General features: G+C 42.5%; 1 protein-coding gene across 1 annotated transcript in view; it reads left to right on the forward strand.

The window, feature by feature from the left end:
• ak7b (adenylate kinase 7b) overlaps positions 1–14,789 on the forward strand; it is a gene marked incomplete at both ends in the record, with an annotated part of 31,738 nt that extends 16,949 nt beyond the window's left edge. The window contains 3 exons of the mRNA XM_083633207.1: positions 3,855–4,075; positions 14,482–14,640; positions 14,742–14,789. Coding sequence (XP_083489333.1) covers positions 3,855–4,075; positions 14,482–14,640; positions 14,742–14,789 — 428 coding nt within the window. The remainder of the gene's footprint in view (positions 1–3,854; positions 4,076–14,481; positions 14,641–14,741) is intronic.
• Between the last annotated feature and the right edge of the window lie 7,494 nt (positions 14,790–22,283).

Here is a 22,283-nt window from a genome sequence, read left to right on the forward strand (position 1 = left end):
TAGCAAAACAACAGCAGCAGCAGAATGACATCGCTGCCCCGGAACCATCCCAAACAAATAATTTCAACCGCCTTGAAGTCAGTGTAAACAATCCAAAATTCTAAATGTTATTCTTTTCCTTTGTTATTGTCATCTATAGTGGTTATTTGCATAAAAACAAACAGTTTGATTAGGAAATGATTGTATCTTTTTTAAATATGTGCTTTGATTTAATAAAATGTAACTAAATTTGTAACTTGAGTTACTTGACAAAGTAACTGGTATAATATTACTGAAATACTATAAGTAATAAGTTATATTACTGAGTTACTGCTAAAAGTAATATATTACATGTAATATGTTACTTTTGTAATGTGTTACCCCCAACACTGGTCTTAACCACCAATATTTGATCCTTTTCTCACTCACTCCTATGTCACCACCTGCTCTCAGGGCTTGAAATTAACTTTTTTGACCACCTGCCAATATGGCTGCTAGATTTTAAAGTTACCAGCCAATTAGAATTTCCACTAGCTGAAATGTTTTTCTTGAAATAAATCAGAATATGAGTGGGTTAATTTAAGCATAAGTATCAGTAAGTGTCCCGGGATGATCAAAGCCTGTGTTGAGGGTCACACGAACAAAAATGCAGTCTTGAAGCTAAATAAATCCAAAACCAATGAGTTATTTGAGTTATTTAAATTTCTACTTCAATGTAGCCTTTTAGTCATAAAGTGCATTGAAAGATTCCATATTCCAGACTGAAATGCTATAACAGAAGTGGAGTATTGGCCAGAATGACATGAACATTTGGACACTTATTCAGTGGGTATCTTGCATGTTGCGTTCAGGTGCACTGTGTGTGTAAAAAAAAAAAAAAAAGCTTTGCAATTCCATCGCGGCCCGCGGGCCGTATTTTACCCATGTGTGGTGTAGTGTAACGTCATGCTGCCACTCGGACAGCTCACCTACGCCACGGAATTGACCTATAGGAAAAGCACGTGTTATCATTTTGCGCACAGAATGGCTCCAACAAGACCTCCACTGGCATCTACACATTACACCTACATTAGATTGCATCGCTATTATAACTGCAATCAGGCTTAAATGGGTATGCTGATTTTAAAATACACCATTTACGCATCATTGGCAGAGGAGCAGAATGTGCACTCAATATGCAGAGTATTAATATAATTTATAAAATGGAAAACGCACGCTCACGCACTCTTGTCTCGATTTGCTGAAACCTATTATGAGCCAATATGTGAGTGGCATAGCCTTGATGTAAACAGCAGATAATGTGTAATAAACTCTCTGTGCCCTGGAGAGGTGTGTGACCTTCACCAGGTCTCCGTTCCTCCCTTTGACACCTGTGTCTCACTCAGGCTCTCGCTGCTCATCCAATGGGTTAGGCCAAGGACGTAGCTGGGGGGAGACACAGGGGACAAGTCCCCCCCCACACACTTTTTAAGAAGGCAGTATTTGTCCCCTGCACTTTTTGAAGTAAAAAGAATAATGTTATATTAAAGGAACTGAGATGTGGCAGGCACTAGGACCACGCGGCCGCTCAAACTCCAGCAACCGGCCCAGTATGCCATAAATAGAAGATGAAGTGGCCCATTGGTTCATTTTCTACTGAGTGACACTGGGCCGGGCAATCATAGGATCAGCCCCTCCCCCTCTGTGTCTGGGCTGGCCCAATCACATCTCCTGCTCTGCACCGGCCCAGCCACTCATCGTGCATTCATGTGCTCCTCGGATGGTTCCATTTTCCGAGTTGGCCAGTCGTTTCCGACGCGCGGGTGTTCATGTGCTTGTGGTGTCGGGAGGATCGGAAATATGGAAACCATAGCAACCAGAGGCAAAAAAATAGAAACAGCGTCCCAGTGCAGAGTTATGTTGCTATCCACGTAGGCTGAAACAATATGGAACTTTATATTAGTGGTTTTGAACTAGACTGGTTGTAGTCTGCAAGCAATATCTGTGGGAATGTAACATTACTGGTGGAGGCGCACCATGTAGATAAACGTTATTGCTCCTACCTGAGTTGTTATCATGCAATAGATATGTTTTCTAAGTAAACTAGGTCACTCTAGGAGGACAGCAACTAATGGTAATAATAGATTTCAGCTAAAAATCAACGTTGAAAAAACAGTTTGTGCTCGCTGGGTTATGGTAAACATTTGGGTTCACCTTCTCATATCATTTCACTTTTATTTGTTGTAGCCTGTCGTTCCAGAGTGATCTCTTCCAGCAGATGTTTGGGCTTTTCTCTGCCACCAACATTTCCTGCTCTACTGGAGACACATTTGCGCTTCTTTTGTGCTTCTTTTGTCCATCACGTTGCCACAAATTGGCCATCGTTTGGTCCATTTGTGCATTTGCAATTCATAACGTTAATTGATTATGTGCGTCTCCCTGCTCACTACTTTCAATAAATGCGCTGGCGGTACATTCTTCACTGTGGTTTAACTCATTCACCGCCAAAGACGTCTTTGACGTGTTATCAGAAATAGCCCTCCCCGCCAATGACGTGTTTGACGTGTTTTTGGTTTTATTACTGCAGCGCTTAGTTCAAACACTTACCCAGCCTGTGACACAGACACGGGTCCCTAACCTCAAAGTCAAGCCGACAGCACGTTATCAAACACATACCGCAGCTGTTGTTTGAAACGAGAAAGAAGGAGGAAAGGAGGAAAAACAGAGAAACGCGCTTCCTTGTACAGAGGAAAAAACGCCATTGAAACGCCTCTCGGCGCGCTGCACTGCTGCCTTGCTGCAGGGCGAACCTGGATTGCCTAGTCAAACCCGTGACGAACATGATCGATCCGGTTCCAGCAGCGCCTGGTCCCAAAGCCAAGCCGCGGACCCGTTCCTGTGTCGTGTGGCAGCATTCGTCCCAGCCCGAACGAGAGGAGGAAAACGAGCAGCAGAGGAGGCAAAACGCTGATGGGGAAGGAGGGGGAAGGAGGTGCGATCTAGCAGCAGCTGTGGACAGAACTCTCTCTCTCTCTGTGTGTGTGTGTGTGTGTGTGTGTGTGTGTGTGTGTGTGTGTGTGTGTGTGTGTGTGTGTCTGTGTCTGTGTGTGTCTGTCTGTCTGTCTGTCTGTCTGTCTGTGTGTCTGTCTGTACACTCACTCACACTGAGCAAACTGTATTGTTGAATGTAAAAAAAGCACTTCATATATATATATATATATATATATTTTTTTTTTTGTCATTTGTGTCATAATGAATAATATTTACATGTCTGATGTCAATACAGTTCAAAATAAAAGAATTGAGAGCGAGTTCTGCCTGATATTGTGTGCTGTACATAAATGCCATTTTCTGCAATTTCTTTTCTCAGAGAGACCTTTTGGGTGAAAACAGGGTGTATATAAATGGCTATAAGTAGAGTACAGAACATGCTAAAAGCTCACTTTTTTTTTCCTGGTGAACCCAGAGACGTACATCTTCATTTTGAGGTATTGCAAATCACTCTGGTGCTAATAGATAATTTACTGTGGGTCTTGAAATATGACCAACAATTATGAAAATCTTTGGCCTGTGCTAAATATTGGCAGTCCTAAACTGGCGGTGAATGAGTTAATTGCTTTTGTGCTGCGCCTGGAACGTTACATCGATATTAATGTTAAAGTTCCATGATGATCGATGTTCATTTTGATTTTGAGACAGGCTTAATCAATAAAGCGTATGTGTTCTAAGGAACTATGAAAGACACAGAAATTAAAGTCAAATTTAAGCATCAATTCTTTATATAGAAAAGTGCAGCTGGCAAGGGTGCAGCGGCCGCACCCCCACTTCCAACGTCTATGGTTCTCTCTCTCTCTCTCTCTCTCTCACAGTCTCTCTCTCGCTCTCTCCCTGTCCAGAGAACAGCACCGGTGACGACTCCGACTACCTGCTGCTGACCCAGAAGATCATCCAGACAGTGGGCCGGCCCAGGAATTATGGGCCCAGCAGCCAGGAGGTGGAGGAGGAGGAGAGGAGCAGGGCCGAGGAGAGGCTCAGGCAGCAGGCTCGGGCCAAGGCCGAGGAGGAGCAGTGTGAGGCGGAGGAGGCCACGCAGAGGGCTGCGTGCTGGGAAGAGTGGGTAGGTGCTGGGACTGGTAGGATGTGGAGGTGGCTGTTACACTGTAGCAAGGATGTCAACTATAGTCACCTATTAGGTGACAGTCACCTTCTTGATCCCAAAATAGGGCACTTAAAAAAACACGCCAACATTTTGGGAGATTAGTCAACAAGTCTGATATATTGACTCTATAAAACATTAAAAGGACAACGAATCTTTACTTCCTACCACGTTATGCAACAATGAAGCAACAATATCTCCTTTCAGCAAGGTGCCATCTTGCTTGTCTGATGTTATTTGTAACCGGAGTCTGCGTAGTAGAGTTCAGCTGAGCCCTCCCAGCCATGCCGCCGTCTGACGGAGGTTTGAGAGTGCGTAGCGGCGCGGAATACTTAGAACATCAACTAACTATTTAAAAACAAACTTATCCGATTTTTCTTTGCATTTGAACATACATTAGATACGATAAGAACTACCAAAATGACACAAACCATCTTTGGGAAAAATGTATTTGGTGTGTACTTTGACTGTTTAGTTTGGCTCATGTCCCATCGGCTAAGATGTACACGGTGAACAAATACTACTGATGAATCTGAACCCAACGCTTTCCCCCTCTGCTGCTCTTTCAAAATAAAGCACTCTTTGTAGCAGCTATGCAACACCTTCCTCTGCTGCTCTTTCAAAATAAAGCACTCTTTGTAGCAGCTATGCAACACCTTCCTCTGCTGCTCTTTCAAAATAAAGCACTCTTTGTAGCAGCTATGCAACACCTTCCTCTGCTGCTCTTTCAAAATAAAGCACTCTTTGTAGCAGCTATGCAACACCTTCCTCTGCTGCTCTTTCAAAATAAAGCACTCTTTGTAGCAGCTATGCAACACCTTCCTCTGCTGCTCTTTCAAAATAAAGCACTCTTTGTAGCAGCTATGCAACACCTTCCTCTGCTGCTTTTTCAAAATAAAGCACTCTTTGTAGCAGCTATGCAACACCTTCCTCTGCTGCTCTTTCAAAATAAAGCACTCTTTGTAGCAGCTATGCAACACCTTCCTCTGCTGCTCTTTCAAAATAAAGCACTCTTTGTAGCAGCTATGCAACACCTTCCTCTGCTGCTCTTTCAAAATAAAGCACTCTTTGTAGCAGCTATGCAACACCTTCCTCTGCTGCTCTTTCAAAATAAAGCACTCTTTGTAGCAGCTATGCAACACCTTCCTCTGCTGCTCTTTCAAAATAAAGCACTCTTTGGAGCAGCTATGCAACACCTTCCTCTGCTGCTCTTTCAAAATAAAGCACTCTTTGTAGCAGCTATGCAACACCTTCCTCTGCTGCTCTTTCAAAATAAAGCACTCTTTGTAGCAGCTATGCAACACCTTCTTCTGCTGCTCTTTCAAAATAAAGCACTCTTTGTAGCAGCTATGCAACACCTTCCTCTGCTGCTCTTTCAAAATAAAGCAATCTTTGTAGCAGCTATGCAACACCTTCCTCTGCTGCTCTTTCAAAATAAAGCACTCTTTGTAGCAGCTATGCAACCCCTTCCTCTGCTGCTCTTTCAAAATAAAGCACTCTTTGTAGCAGCTATGCAACACCTTCCTCTGCTGCTCTTTCAAAATAAAGCACTCTTTGTAGCAGCTATGCAACACCTTCCTCTGCTGCTCTTTCAAAATAAAGCACTCTTTGTAGCAGCTATGCAACACCTTCCTCTGCTGCTCTTTCAAAATAAAGCACTCTTTGTAGCAGCTATGCAACACCTTCCTCTGCTGCTTTTTCAAAATAAAGCACTCTTTGTAGCAGCTATGCAACACCTTCCTCTGCTGCTCTTTCAAAATAAAGCACTCTTTGTAGCAGCTACTGTATGCAACACCTTCCTCTGCTGCTCTTTCAAAATAAAGCACTCTTTGTAGCAGCTATGCAACACCTTCCTCTGCTGCTCTTTCAAAATAAAGCACTCTTTGTAGCAGCTATGCAACACCTTCCTCTGCTGCTCTTTCAAAATAAAGCACTCTTTGTAGCAGCTATGCAACACCTTCCTCTGCTGCTCTTTCAAAATAAAGCACTCTTTGTAGCAGCTATGCAACACCTTCAGTGGAGTCTGAGAGTCACACTTGACTATAAAGCAGCAGATACCCTCGGAGGTGTTGACTGGGAGTCGTGTCAGAGTAAATACAGCCACATTTTGGTCCACTTCCACGAAAATGACCCGTCACCAGAGGAAGCGCCAACAATGGGAAAGCAGTTCCCACACAAGAGGAAGACGTCACAAAAGGTATGTGGGCCTAGTAGCTATAATGTTTCAGCTAATAGTCCAATAGTTTCAGTTGGAAGGGATCGTGTTTCATGAAGTTAAGAGTAACGTTAGGTAAACGCTTTGTTGTTGTTGTTGTTGTTGTTGTTGTTGTTGTTTATTTACACATATAAAAACAATTACAAAAGAATACAATATATAATCAGCATTGAATGTGCAGGAGAATTGCCTAAAAACCCTCCAGGGGCTTAGGTGTGGCATTCTCCAGGTAGCGTATTATCATCAGATTTTCATCAGTATAAAATACCCCCCTCCCATCCCTCCACCCACACCCCCCACACCCCCCACCCCACACACACACACACACACACACACACACACTCACACACACACATAATGCATACAAGTGGAATAAATGCTAAACACTAAAGTGGGCATTTACTGTATGCTGTATAGCTTCAAGTTTTTGTAAGAAGAGTAAAAGAATTACAAGAAAATGAACAAAAGACAACAAAAATAAAACAAGCTATGTTTAGAGACAGCCATTAGACCACAGTTTGTATAGGCAGCCCATATGGAAAATATTTATTAGCTAGGAGAAGTGATTTCAATGCGCTTTTGAACTTCTGTGAAGAGAAATCCAAAAGATGTGAGGGCAAAGAATTCCATATCTTGGACCCTCTGTAGAGTATACTGAACTGGGATTGAAAAGTACGGGAATGGGGTGGTCTGAGGAGACTAGAGCTGCGTGTGGAGTAGTTATGAAATTGGTAACCATATGCAAACATGTCATGAAAAAAAGGGGGAAGGTTGCTTGTTGCTTTCTTGTAGTATTGCTTTGTATAAAACTGGAGAAGGATTAGGCCTAGCCTGGGTAAACCTAGCCTCCACGTGACCTCTATCTATGTGCTATCAGTCACATAGATAGAGGTCACCTGGAGGCTGGGTTTACCCAGGCTAGATTAGGCCTACACAAACATCCCATGCAAGGCCTCTATTTGCTATGCAGTATATCATACTATTATTAACAGCCAATATGCCATGTCACGCTTGACCCATAACATGTCGTTATTTATTTTACTGCCCGCCAGAGTTGAATGAAATGGTGGCCATTGGTTTATCATGATCATGTACTGTAGCTGCTTTCTAAGATATGAAGCCTTGTTAGCTAAGCTAACTTGAGAGGTTTTGATTGTTCAGGTTCTAGCACAACAGAAGGGCTAACAGAGTTGTGTTTTGTGTTCACAGGTCAATTGACTACCAAGCTGAAGGCCATACGGCTCAAATACAGGCAAGCAGTTGACTCTGGCAGGACAAGTGGCCATGGGTGAGTGGTCCTGCTGTATTTTGATCTGTGTGAGTCCATTTGGGGAGGCTCACCGGCGACAAACGCAATTCCCTTGGGTGTCGAGACCCCACTCGACAGCTCGTCTGGTTGATCTTCAATGGCCAGCTCGTCTGGGAGGTCTACGCCCGTGCCGGATGAGAACCCAGTTGGGGATGATGCAGTGTCTGAGGAGGTGTTCAGAGTAAACACTCTTCCCAAACAAATCAATAAAGGATCTGAATTGAACTCAATAAACTGAATTTCTAACTTTTGTTGTACAGTAGGCTACCTCCAATACACTGGATATTGTGTTTGCATTCCCACTCTTGATTATTGCTTGTTTACATTCTGCTTGGTGGTTCAGATTTATGCTATGTGGGTTCATGGCAGAGTGTAAAAAATCGTAAACATTTAAAATCGTCAGGCTAAATTCTGGCTGTCACCCCAAAAACCTACAATCCGCTACAGAAAAGTTAATATAATTATAATTATATTAATATATATTATATATATATTAATATAATTATATTATAATAATATAATTTTTTAACTGGCCCCTGGCCTCCTGTCATTTTGCAAAAGTGGCCCCCGGGCAAAGCAAGTTGAGTATCCCTGCACTGGTATGATTGATCATGATTAGAATTTAAGAACATGGGAAGAAAAGATCATCAAATGATGTTCAGAAGTTCAGGTTTATTTAGAACAAATCACCACGTCACACTTAACAAATGTTCACTGCATTCCAACTATTCCAGAGAATATACAGATCCATGCATGTTGCCATAACAATGGCATTGGCTGATAGGCCATGTTCACATTACAGGCAAATCCGATTTGCAGCAAAAGTCATTAATCATCATTATCTTGATTGGTTTCCCAAATCTGATTTGGGAGTGTGTGCACGATGCCACAAATCTGATTTGGGCAAGTGTTCAAGTCGGATCTGTGTGTCCAGATCTCCATATGTGGTTTGGGACAAGTGACACAAATCAGACTTGGAGCGTCCAGACTCATAAAACCAATCTGGATAGAATCATTAATAGGTCACTAAAGTTCACAAATCAGATTTGGCCTCCTAGTCTGGACATGGCCTAGATGCACAAAGAAAGCCCATATATTGAAACATGTCATGTTGTAAAAAGGAGAATGAGAAGAACAAACAAATGTATCAATATTTGCATTCCAACTATTCCAGATAATATACCGGAGCCATACACATTGCCATAGCCAAGGGCGAATACCTGGTTTCCCAAGTGAGGGGGACACAATAAAATGTGGAGCGCCTACCCTCTAGGGGGGTCCGGGGGCATGCTCCCCCGTAAGATTTTTTTTTTTACATTTGAAAGTAAAATGCATCAATTTGGTGCACTCTGACGGCAAAATTAAGAGGCTAGATCTATGAAGAACTACACACATCACTCAATACATGCCTTTTAGACACCACCTCCTCCAACTCATCAGAGCTCTGGTATGAAAGCAGTTGACATGAACAAGGCATAGTACAATACTGATGTGAAATCCAGAGCCATATTGAAATCACGTCGGTTGTATTATTATTTTTTTTATTTTTTTTATTAGTGTACTTTATTTTAAATTCAACCATGTTCACTGCTTACCATGTTCACTCCTTCCTCTTATTATCAAGAAAGTAAAATCACCTAACCCTTTATACAGCAGCACCATGTATTATTATTTTTATAATAATTATAATAATTATTATTATTATTATTATTCCACAGTGCACAGCAACACTTACAACCTAGCTGCAAAGAGCCGCTTGGCCCTGTATCAACCTCCCTGTCTTCAGGCACCTTCTCCACCTCATCTGATCTCTGATTTTTAAAAAAAACACATTTGAGTACCAGTTTAAAAAGTGGGGCGGACAGAATCTAGGTTTTGAAAAGTGGGGACATGTCCCCCCTGTCCCCAGTGGAAAATACTCCCCTGCCTTCATGTGAAGTTAGTGATACATTTGAGGTTAATGAGCCATGAAGACAGTAACTTAGTTGCAAGTAAATTGCCATGTTACAAACTAAAAACTTTAGTTGAATGAGTCGCATTGGTTAATTACAGTGCGGAGGTTTGCCTTGATCCTGGTAAAATAGGAAGTCAAGTCTGCCATTGGTCCATCATCTGCACTATGCATGCGATTTATGTAAAAAGAAGGCAGTTTCAGACAGCTATAGTCATCATTATAGTTTCCATATTCTTTAGAGCACCTTTTCTCATTATCAGAGACAACACACTTGTGCTCTGGAGCGGTGCACCAGCCCCCCGATCCCCTAAAACCTGCAATACATCTTCTGGTAAGTTTACTGAAGACGGTGTTGCTGAGCTTGTATTCCTTGTACCCATGCAGCAGAGTAGACAGGGTCTGCTGATACACACTGATGGCACCATAGACTGTATCATAGTTTATTGTATGTACAGGCGACATGCCGGACCGTGAAGAATGTTGAATCTGGCTATTCAGCCGAGCCGCATGGATCAGCATCTGGACATGGAAGGCAGCTCCATTCACCCACTGTTTGAGCCCAGGGGTGCTCCACTGGTTGTCATGTAGCAATGAGTTTCTGAGGCGTACGAGATCGCTACTCAGCTTAAACTCCAGCCTGTCAATGTCTTGCAGTATTCGTCTCTCTTGGCGGAGGTTTATCTGGTGACTCTTCAGGTACATTGACATTGTGTCCCGGACATCTTTGGCTTTCTCTTCAGCGAATATGCGGGTCATCATGCTATATGTATCTGGTTCCTTATTTGTGCTTCCCAAGACCAGGAACTCCATCATCATGGAAATCACGAGTGCTCCAAGTCCCACAGCGTTGGGGACTTTGTTCAGCGCGGCTACAGCAGAACCTATACTGTTGATGTAGTTCGGAAGATTGACCAGCTCGTTTTTGACCTCAAGGTTGGAGTTTGTCCCAGAATATTTAATCAGGGTCTTATCTATAGCAACATCTGGAATTAGGCAAGTTCCTTTAGCAAAATGGTAAAGATCAGCACTTAAAGCGTTATAGTCTGGTCCTGGGCTTGAAGGTCCAGAGCCCATGTTGGCACACTTGCTCTGAGAGGTTCCGAGAGAGAAAGAGCGTCTAACAGCGAGACAAAGTCCGAGAGAGTGCAGGTAGACAGCAACAGATTGAACAGCAGGGACTTCAGTATGCATGAGGAATGAGTCTGACACATATAAAGCCATGGTGACGACACTGGGAACCAATGGGGTATTTGAAAAGATAGGTGGTATCTGTTTGCCCTCGTACACTGTGCCAGCAGCCCAGGGTCCAGGAGTATAGATTTAACAAGACTAGCTAGACCTAGTTGAAGCCGGGCCTCCTCTTGGCTTCCAGACCCTACTATATGTGCTCTGTACTGCCCGTGACCTGCTCTTTCATTTTCAGTCAGGTTTTACCCTGGATATATTTTGATTTTAATACAATGTTGGAAAGATGTCATTTATGACCCTTTATTACATGGCTTTGTTGAATAGCCTACACTAGTTTGAATTTGATTGGTTAATCCCAGCATTCAGGGAGCATGGTGGTACAGTGGTAAGCGCTGTCGCCTCACAGCTAGAAGGTCCTGGGTTCGATTCCCACCTGGGACGCTGTGAGCGCTGAAGGAATGCGTGCCTGTTCGCATGCCCTCGAGTGCCCACCGCCCGGGAGGGGTTGTCAAAAGGGCCTTTCTGTGTGGAGTTTGCATGTTCTCCCCGTGCCCCCTGGGGGTTTCCTTCATATAGGAACCCCACACCAAAAACATGTAATATCCTGGTTGCTGATGTGGTGCCTCCTCTGGTCGTTCGGGGCGCCTGTTCGGAGGGAGGGGAACTTGTTGGAATAGCGTGATCCTCCCATGTGCTATGTCCTACCGGTGAAGCTTCCCCTGTCAGGTGAAAAGAAGCGGCTGGCTAACTGCCCATGTCTCGGAGGAAGCATGGAGCCAGTTTCGGCTCTCCCCAGATCAGCAGAGGGTGGAGCAGCAGCCAGGATACAAAAATAAAAAAATAGCACTAATGGGGGATAATAATGGGATAAAAAAATCAGGGGGAAAAAAAAATCCCAGCATTCTATGGAAGAGCCCTGGACGGGCCTAAAATTTAAGCCCAACCCGAGCCCGAGACAATCAAGCCTGGACCGGCCCGGGCCCTAAAGGCCGTTTCACACCAGTGCGGATCTCCGTGCGAATAATCGACATTAAAAAAAATCGACATTCGCAGATTTTTTTAAAAATTACTTGTAATTGAAGCTTGCACACCGCGACCAGACATTCATGTGGCATTTTATTTTTATTTTAGTTTATTTTTTATGGACATTGACGTCCGTGGATTTGACCAATGAAATCCTTTGTTTACAACTGATGTCATACCCAAGTAATCCATAGTCCCATGTGGTAAACCCTGACCACATGCTCATACAGTATAGGCTACATACTGTATTATGGATTGGGTTTTTTTTTTTAATCATTTTTTTTTAAATATATTTTATTTTTCAATTTTCAGAACAAAAGTGAAACAAACTCAGATACACACACAAAAACAAAACAAAAAACAAACAACACATACCGACATTACAACACAGTGCTACCAGACATGTAAGGTGCTTAGGTACTTAAAAAGGTAAAAAATATAATAATAATAATAATAAATTAAGGAGTCCTTTAAAGTAGCTGGACGAGTCACTCATTTCTAACCTCGTCAAAGTAGGCCAGGAACGGGTCCCAAATAGTCGAGAACTTCCGAAGTGAGTTCGCCCTCATGTACCTGAGTCTCTCCATGCGCACAACCGAAACCATGTCCGTCAGCCACAACTGAAAACATGGTGGAGAGTGAGACTTCCACTCCTTCAGAATGAGTCTCTTGGCAACAGTCGTCCCCTGCGTCAGAGATTGCTGCACAGCCGTAGGGAGGAGTAGAGAAGATTCAGAACAGCCAAAGATGGCAAGTTCCGCCTCCGGCTGAAGGGCTATTCCATAGGCCTTAGAGCGGAGGTTCTCAAATGTTTTTCAGCCAAGGACCCCTTACAAGATAGAAAATATACCGGGGACCCCCTGATTCTGATTTGTGATTTTGGGCTAAGCTTAATTGTTTCCACGGTAACATGCTTGACTTTTAAATTGATAGATTTGTTAGATTAGAATGTAATCCATGAACCATTTTAGATTTAAAGCATACAATATTTCCGTTGGGACTATGAAGCTTTTGCACACAAAACAAGTGTTTATTTTTATTTTCGTTTTGCGGACCCCCTGGCAAAGTGCCACGGACCCCTGGGGGTCCCCGGACCCCCATTTGAGAACCACTGCCTTAGAGTACCAGTCAAATATTTTGGCCCAGAATCTGGACAGTGAAGAACAAAACCAAAAAGCGTGTGACAGTGTACCCTCTAACACCTGACACCTATCACATAGTGGTGAGACAGAAGGGTAGATCCTGTGCAATCTAGACTTGGAATAGTGAAGTCGATGGGTGACTTTAAATTTAATCAGCTGGTGTCTGCTGTTAATTGAGCAAAGTTGGAACACAGACAGACTCCTGTCCCAAATAAATTCAGACAACTCAACACCAAGTTCCTCCTGCCATGCCTCTCTAATCCTCTCAGTGGAGGCCCTGATACAATCATCAAACAGGTACACAAATCTAGAAATAATATGCTTGGAGTGAGGGGGGGCTCAGCAAAACATCATCTCTAACTTGTAGGTATCTGAACCAATGCGTGTTGGGCAACTCAAATTTCCCCTTCAGAAGTTCAAAGGATGTGAAATGACCTATTATGGATGGATTCACCATACAGCGCCATCCCCCCTTCTTCTTTGCCTCTTCCTTTTCTAACAGTTGTTGCAATATTTTCATCTCATCCTCGATCTCTTTTGCTCTCTTTCATCACTGTGTGAACGTGTGTGTGTGCATGCCTGCGCCAGGGAGGCAGACAGAGAGTGTCTGTATAGCCTAAAACTACATCTTTATTTTATTTTATAATCATACTGTTCATTTCTTAAATTTGACTGGTATGCCTGGCTATGATATTCTGATATTTTTGTCCTAAAGCTATTTAAAAAAAGGAGGGGGGGGCAGTTTGGCCCGACCCAGGCCCTAGAGATAGTGATGTGAAAGTCAGCCTGACCTGGGTGAGGCCATGCCTCGGGGCCCCTCAGGCCCCTCAGGCACCAGAATGCAGGGCTCTATTCTGTTATGTCAGTAGGATATAACAGACCACTGCTATACTGTATAACAGACCGTATGCACAGTTCTGATCACACAGCCTAGATTATATCAATGCGCAGAAAGCATTCTGGTCAATTCTGTTGCTTTAATAATCAACTTGACAACGGGGGTGCCTCTAGTACTTGCCTATTGATTTCTTTAGCCATGTAATAAGCGGGATAATGATGGTTGAAAGAAAGAAGATGAATGAGATTCATTTTAATCTGGATTGTGCTTTCAAACTTGAATGTAAATTTTGAATAACAGAAAATAGACTTGTTTTTCCAACTTCACTCTGAGGTCACTGCCCTTGCAAGCAACTGTCCATGAGACAGTCACCAGGTTTCCATGAAGTTTCGTGAACAGATAGGACTTGGGCCAAGGAACAATTGATTACATTTTGGTGGTGATCCAGATGGGTTTTCTGGCAAAAATAGTTTTGTATAACTAACAGAGAAAGATGCTTGATTCCAACTCCTGAGGGGATGTTTGCAGTGCAAACAAAGTGCAAAACGGCCTAATGTAGACATGTCCCAACAATGTTAAGTAGCCTACTTGATAGATAACCTTTAGTGGAGTTTGACACTAATGTCAAGTACTTGATAGATAACCTTGATAGTTTGCTTCATATGGAGATTGATGCATTATGTTATGTATGTTGGCAGAGTAAGCGTTTGGAGGAGGTGAAGCAGCAGGAGAACGAGCTGCTGGAGGCCCGCTCGCTCCCTCTGAGGAGCTACCTGATGAAGAACATCATGCCCACCCTCAACCAAGGCCTGATCCAATGCTGCCAAGCCCGGCCGCAGGACCCAGTGGACTTCCTGGTAACAAACTCGCGTATATTCTATTAAAGGAGTGTTCATGAGACATTGTTCTAGCTCTCACGCTCTGATCTGATGACCTGTTTTGTCTTGGCTTGTTTCAGGCGGAGTACCTCTTGAAGAACAACCCCCGATATCAAGATGACAATTGAAATTTAAGGAGGGAAATAAAGTTTTCTGATGCAGGTACATTTCATTAACCTGAGGCAGCTGGATTTGCATCCATCTTGCCACTCTCCAATCTATCGGTTTGAATCAATCGTCCTATGAGGCAGTTATGGGCGGGCTTTAGGTGTGACGCCAGTGAGAGCGAGCCCGTGATAGATATGATGGACAGATGGTTCATCCAATCACCTGCCAGGTATTTTTCGAAAGTGCCTGCCCTTTGAAACGGTTTCAAACGGTTATGTGAAAACAAACAATCTGGCAGCGTCAGGTTAACATTTCATTTCTCGTCATTAACATACAAGACTAGGTTCAGGTTTCTATACCTCTATGTTGATCCAATCTGTTGTATAATAAATATGGTTCCACAGAACAGCTTGGTGTAAAATGCACATTTTTGCATCATAATGTATGGCACTCTTTGGAATATTAGACACCCAAGTTAATTCAATTCAGCTTGAATATTGGGGTGGGACCTCATGACACTGCATGTCAGCCATCGCATTCCAACTGTCCCTCAATTCACGCTGGGACTTTGATTAGGTCTGATTTTGTAAGCGGCCCATTCTCTGCCCCTTATATTTACCCACAGCTTTGTTTGTGCTCCCATGTGTCGGGAATGATTTAAAGGAACAGCTCAGGGACTGCTGCTCTAGCTGCTGCTAGCTGTACTTTCATATAGGAACTAGCTAGCATGCTGCTCTAGCTGCTGCTAGCTGTACTTTCATATAGGAACTAGCTAGCATGCTGCTCTAGCTGCTGCTAGCTGTACTTTCATATAGGAACTAGCTAGCAGCTAATGACTGCTGCTCTAGCTGCTGCTAGCTGTACTTTCATATAGGAACTAGCTAGCAGCTAAGTACTGCTGCTCTAGCTGCTGCTAGCTTCACTTTCATATAGGAACTAGCTAGCAGCTAAGTACTGCTGCTCTAGCTGCTGCTAGCTTCACTTTCATATAGGAACTAGCTAGCAGCTAAGTACTGCTGCTCTAGCTGCTGCTAGCTGTACTTTCATATAGGAACTAGCTAGCAGCTAATGGGAGCAGTTCGGTCAAAAGAAAATGGTTCATGAAACTGCTCACAATACCCCATGCGAGATAATAAAGTTTTATTTAACCTTTATTTATCCAGGGAGGAGCATTGAGAGCATGCTCTCTTTTTCAAGGATGCCCTGATTACAGTGTACATCACAATTAAAACAATTAAAATCAATAATAAGATTGTGGCATATATAAAACAATAAAATTATGAAAAAATAAGTCCCACACAGGATGTATCCAGGTAAAAAGAGAAGGAAAAAACATAATGGGGAGTCTTCATAGTTCCCTCATTCTATTATCCTTGTGGGAGTCTTAGGGGATCAATCTGTGCATCACCTTATATATGCATATACACATATGTATATACAGTATATATAATTATACATACAGAAAAAGAATAGCCTTAAATTACAGAAGTAACCTAAAGAAAAGGAGTTGCACACTCAAAATCTCCTCTGCTGTGTTTTAATGGGTTACACCTTAAAACACAGCAGAGAATCTCCTCTGCTGTGTTTTAATGGGTTACACCTTAAAACACAGCAGAGAAGATTTTCAGTGTGCGACTTCTTTTCTTTATGTTACTTTGAATTTTCATTAGTCTGCACCTCTTCAAACTTTGTGGGTGTGCTCCACTCTATATACCTTAAATTAAAGAAGAAAAAAGTCTCAGTCCCACCCAGGATTGTTTTGTTTTATTTCCATTTGCAAGAGTCAGTTTAAAGAAAGACAAAAGGGTGAGGAAAGGCCACTCCCATAAAAAATAAGAGTTAAATCCATCCCACAGCATGAGCTCCATTCAATGATTGAGATTAGGAGAATATCGGTCTATTCACCTCCACTCTGTTTCTCCTATCTCTTGATCCCTTCAATAAACGTCTCCACTTCACTGGGGCTCTCTATGCGTGTATGATCACCGTGTGTTACCAGTGGTCGGGCAGGGAACAGCTGCCATAACCAATCCCCATACTGTATCTCTTAGTTTCTGTGGCACCGTGTCAAATCTCTTTTGTTGTTTGTGCACTTCGGCGGACAGGTCCGGGTAAAACCTCACGGGCTGCTCTTTAAACAGGACTTGTTTCTTTGCCCTCACTGTATTGAGCACAAGAACCTTCTCTCTGTAGCTCTGAAACAGCATTATCATTGTTCTTGGTGGTGTGCTGGCGTCCTTTCTCGCCCGTATGTGCTCTCTCCAGGCTCAGCTTAGTGCGCTCCAAACCCAGTGCGTCTGGAATACATCTTTCAAGAAATGCACATGCATCAGTTCCTTCTGCTTTTTCTGGCAGGCCGATTAGTCTCAAATTTGCTCTTCTTGATCTTGATTCGAGATCTTCCACTTTAGCTCCCAGGTCTTTTTTTTTTTTGTCTCAAGTAACTTTACTTTAGCAATTAAAAGATGTTACATCATCTTCGGTGGAGGATATGCGTACTTCAGCCTGGGTTACACGTTCTGTGCCGATCAAATCTTGTGTTTACTTCAGCTTTCATACTGCTGATGGCTGCGAGGATGGTATCTGTATCTGTATCTGTATCTGTATCGTCCTTTTGTGTTGTAACAGGATCATCCGGTATCATCCACTTCAGTTTCTAATGCTGCGCGCCTGCTGCTTGGTTTCATGGATTTTTCTTCTGTCCCATTGTTGCCTCAACACTTTATCTAACAAGCAGTTTAGTGTTTAGAAGCAAAAAAGTGTGAGTTTAACCAGGATTTGAGAGAAATTCCGCAGAGTAGCGAGGAGCACACCTGCTTAGCACGCCACCATACGGGAAGTATGAAAACAGTTGCAATTCTTATGCAGTACATCCTCAAGTACATCCTCAAGTAGTGCCTTGAACGACTCTATGGAGACCAGTCGGTCCAGTTTGAGAGTCCTGAATCTTGTTGCATCTATCAGGAGCATAAACGATTAGGGCTGCTCCGATCCGGCTAAGCCACGATCCGATTCCGATTCCTGGGGTCACGATCTGATTCCAGAATCGATTCTCGATTCCAACGATTCTCGATTCCAACGATTCTCGATTCCAGAATCTAGAATTGATTCTCAATTACCGGTATGTAGTTTTATATTGCAATAACACACAAAGGTAAATCTAAGACAAAAAATGACAAATGTATTAATGCTGAACTTCAAATTCAACTTCTGAAGTATTACAGTCAGGGCCTAAATTCATTTTGCAAACTAGGGGGGAATTCCCCCCTTATGTTCTTCAGATAAGATGGATTTATAGGCTGGGGGGGATCTGTAGACTTTGAGAAGGATTTAACCAGAGTTCTTAAGTGCAAGAGGTGGTGGCACCGTGGCAGTACAGTACACAAATGACATGAACATTTGGACACTTATTCAGCCGGTATCTTGCATGTTGCGTTCAGGTGCACTGTAAAAAAAATATTTTTATTTTTTATTTTTTTACAATACAAAGAAGAATCGATTCTTGGGAGTTTGGAATCGATCCAGGAATCGTGGCATTAAGAATCGCGATCCTTTCAAGAATCGATTTTTTTGGAGCACCCCTATAAACGATTCTTTCCTGACTTACTATTCATACGTGGAGTGACCAGTCTAATGTGTGTCTGAGAACGTGTCTGATATACTGAAACTTAAAAGTGAAGACAATAGAATGGAAGCTTACCACACAAGGCCTTATAAAAAAAAGACAATGCTTATCTCTACGAACAGTAGAGAAGGACAACCCACTTTTTTTTTTTAATATAAAACACAATGATGAGTGTGAAACCCATCACCAGTAATAAACCGCAGAGCACTGTGAAATACTGCATCAAGAGGCTTCAGCATGAAGGTGAAGCATGCATGTATGTAAAGTACATCACCATAATCAAACACAGACATTATTATTGTATTATAATCTCATTATTAGAGATTGCACAATGGTCTTTCTACTAAGGAGAGAAAAACAAAGAAACCAATCTTTCCCCTCAGCTGGTTGATTAGTTCATCTGAATCTGAATCTTCTGGAGGTCTTTCCAACATCAGGGTCCGCTTGGCTTCTGTGCAAGCCTTCATTTCATGGCCTCCGGCTCAACGCCTGGTTTCCAAGAATTCAAGGTCACGTGACTAGTGTCACTGTGCCCGCCCTCTTGCCCGCATAATGGCAGGGGACGCCTTTCTCTTTGTAAAATAACAACAGGGGCTCGTGACCGAACGTTAGTGTTTGAGGAGTTGGGAGTGAGAGTGGGTTGAACGTTAGTGTTTGAGGAGTTGGGAGCGAGAGTGGGTTGTAACTATAGCTCATCTAAAACATTATTTAGAATATTTCATCTATAAAGGCCAGTTAGGCAATGTTTGTACCTGACATGTTTCGGCTGCTGTTTCTGCAGTCTTCATCAGAGGTGTCACGTGATGTTGGTGTGACGTCATTTATGCTGTGTTATGGAGTTTTTTCTCATCCCACCTGAAGTGGTGGGATGACCGTGCCCCCCTGGCGTGTGCCAGGGCAGTTCCATCGGTGGATCAGAGAGGCGGTTGAAATCAGGAAGCGCGCCCCAAAGACTGTCAACCGGGATGAAGGAGCTTACCAGCTATCCCACACCTGGGACACAGTCCTGCAACGTCGCCCCCTGCCGTCAGATGGACCATCAGACGGCAGGGGGCGCCCTGCCCTGGCACACGCCAGGGGGGCACGGTCATCCCACCACTTCAGGTGGGATGAGAAAAAACTCCATATAACCGCACCATAAATGACGTCACACCAACATCACGTGACACCTCTGATGAAGACTGCAGAAACAGCAGCCGAAACATGTCAGGTACAAACATTGCCTAACTGGCCTTTATAGATGAAATATTCTAAATAATACAGTATATACAAGTAGGCCAAATGAACCTCTTTAGTATCATCTAAAACAGAACATCCCTTCCAGTTTTCCGAACTGGAAAAAAATGAGTCGGAGATACTCACACAGAAGTGAGAAAGTTTTTGGGGATGATCAGGGATTTATAATAACTGCGGAGATCGTCTGCAATATTGGTGATTCTATTGAAAAAGAATAGTATGGCAGCTCATTAAAAAATCAAAGTAATGAACATGAACTGTTCATTTTTGGGGACTGTGAACTTAGTGACATTTGACCTTTAGGCCAGACATCAGAAAAGTTTTTACTTGAGTTGTTAGTTTGGATATCTCTTGCCTGCTTCCTGTCTATGTAACATTCTCAGAGCTGAGGCAGCCCCTAACCCTGTAACAGTGGCATTATAACACTAGGTGGTAGTCTTAGCTCACCTATGAGGTGATAGGAGCGAGTCACACTCAGTTGAAAGAGGATGATTGTGAGATTTACAAGACGTCCTCGCCTTAGATCATCTAAGAGGAAATGTGTTTTAATGCTTCTAATTTAAATGATTTAATGTACAATCCAATGTACAGCGGCCTCTCAACCTGAACTCTGGCCTCTCTCATGTGTAGAGCAAATGACAAATGGTAAGGCACGGCAAGTTTATTTGTATATCACATGAGAGTGCTTTACATCAAATAGATAAAAGGGAAGAACATAGAGAAAAAAATACAAAGTGAAAAATATACAATTAATGTAAAAGAACAAGCACATTGCATTACATTAGAAGAATCAAATCAAGTCAAATAGAAAGATATTTTACCCCCCTAAAGGAAACATAGAATCAAGTGGAGTTACTTCTTGGCATTGAGTAGTGACTCTTACAGTGGTGACACTGTCAACCAGTACACCGGTAGTCCTAACCTACTGTAATCATGCCCTCTTCCAGGTTCAGCATGGGAACTAAGGGATTTCACCTCCATTCATTTTTCCATAAACGCTTCGAAAAACCCTTATTAAAAGAGTTTTACTTGGTCAAACCAAGTGATAAAAGAAAGTGACCCCCCCCCCCCCCCTTTACTTTTGGTCCAAGTGACATAGTGTTCTATTACCTGATTCTGTAGCTGAAACGCTTTGTTTGACCAAGTAAAACTCTTTTTATAAGAAATTTTCAAAACATCTAGTTGTTTACTGGCACCATTCACCCATGCAATTGACAGTTCTAATACTAGTGAGAAAGGACAACTTCCATCGTCTCACATAGACTAATAGGTTTCCACCTTAATTGAGACTTATGCATGCAAGTGCCTTATGTTTGACGCCAGGTTACCCCACATTCCCTTCATATGTGGGAGGGGCATAGCAACAAGCTTTTTAAAATCACACATAGCTGCATCTACACTCGTTAAATAGCCCAAATATCCCCAGATGTTGTGTCGATTTGTTTTATCAGAACTGCCAAGTTTCACCAAAAGTTTGGAGTGAGACTTGAGGTGAAGGGACCGTCGGCGGCGATAGAAAACAGGTGTGGAACAGGCAGACATAGAGAAGAACACATTTAGACATTAAACAGGGGCAGACAGGGGGGACCTCCGGTGGCCACAAGCATGGTGGCATCAGGCCTTGATGCGTTATTATGGAGATTTTTTATTTTTTTAATGCGGCCTTGATGCCATGACAATATTAAGGTAAAATAGTATTGGGGTTTTAAAGAGCATGGTGCACGTTAGAGACCACTTTTTATTAATATGTGGGACTTGTAGCAATAGGATTCTCTTTTGTTTTTTGTTTCCCCACACATATCTGCATCTAGACTGTTATTTGTAAAGCAGCTGGCACACGCGCCTGAAAACGCGCAAATCGAACATAACACATGTGACATTCCCTCGGATCATTAAAACCAGCCTGAGACCAGCCTGGAGTCGGGTTCCGTCAGCTGAGATGGACGGTGGGGTGCACGGTCTCTGCTCCTCCAAAATTATATTTCCAAATAGGCATTATTTTGCTAAACCGATTGCATATTGGGGTTTGCATATTGGTGTACTAGTTACGTTTGTCTACTAAAACTTCATAAAGTGCCATATTAACCATAGATATTAACCTTTATAGAGCCCCAACTAAACGGTTGCCTTGGGGGGGAAATGGCGTCGTGGATTTTTCTCCTGCTCCTTCAGTGCCGAAATGCATTCTGGGCAGTGTTGAATTATCGTACCAGAGGGTCAAAATGATTGTTGTTGGAGGTAAATTATCGTACAAATTATGTAATTATTATTACAGTACCGTAAGTACAGTAGCCTGAGTGACGCCACAGGTGTTATCTGCCCAGCTGGCTTTTATTTTATTTTATTTTATTTATTTATTTTAGCATGTGCATTATATTGCCACCTTTTTCTCCATATTTCTGCCCTGGGGGCATGTTTTATTTATTTATTTTCTTATTTTTATGTCTTTTGGGGGTATTTTCATAAGAATCTTGAGCCCAAACTGTAAATAAAAATTAAATAAAAAATATTTGCACCATGCTCTTTAAGTATTTTTTACAGTAAAAACAACAACAAAGAAAAAATGAAAGAAACTGATTACAAACACGAAATGAAGAAATACATTTTATTATTATTCTCATTATTGGAGGAGACATTTAGACTTATGCCTAAT

Source organism: Poromitra crassiceps, assembly GCF_964638095.1.
Source record: "Poromitra crassiceps genome assembly, chromosome: 3".
In the NCBI taxonomy this organism is placed as follows: Eukaryota; Metazoa; Chordata; class Actinopteri; order Beryciformes; family Melamphaidae; genus Poromitra; species Poromitra crassiceps.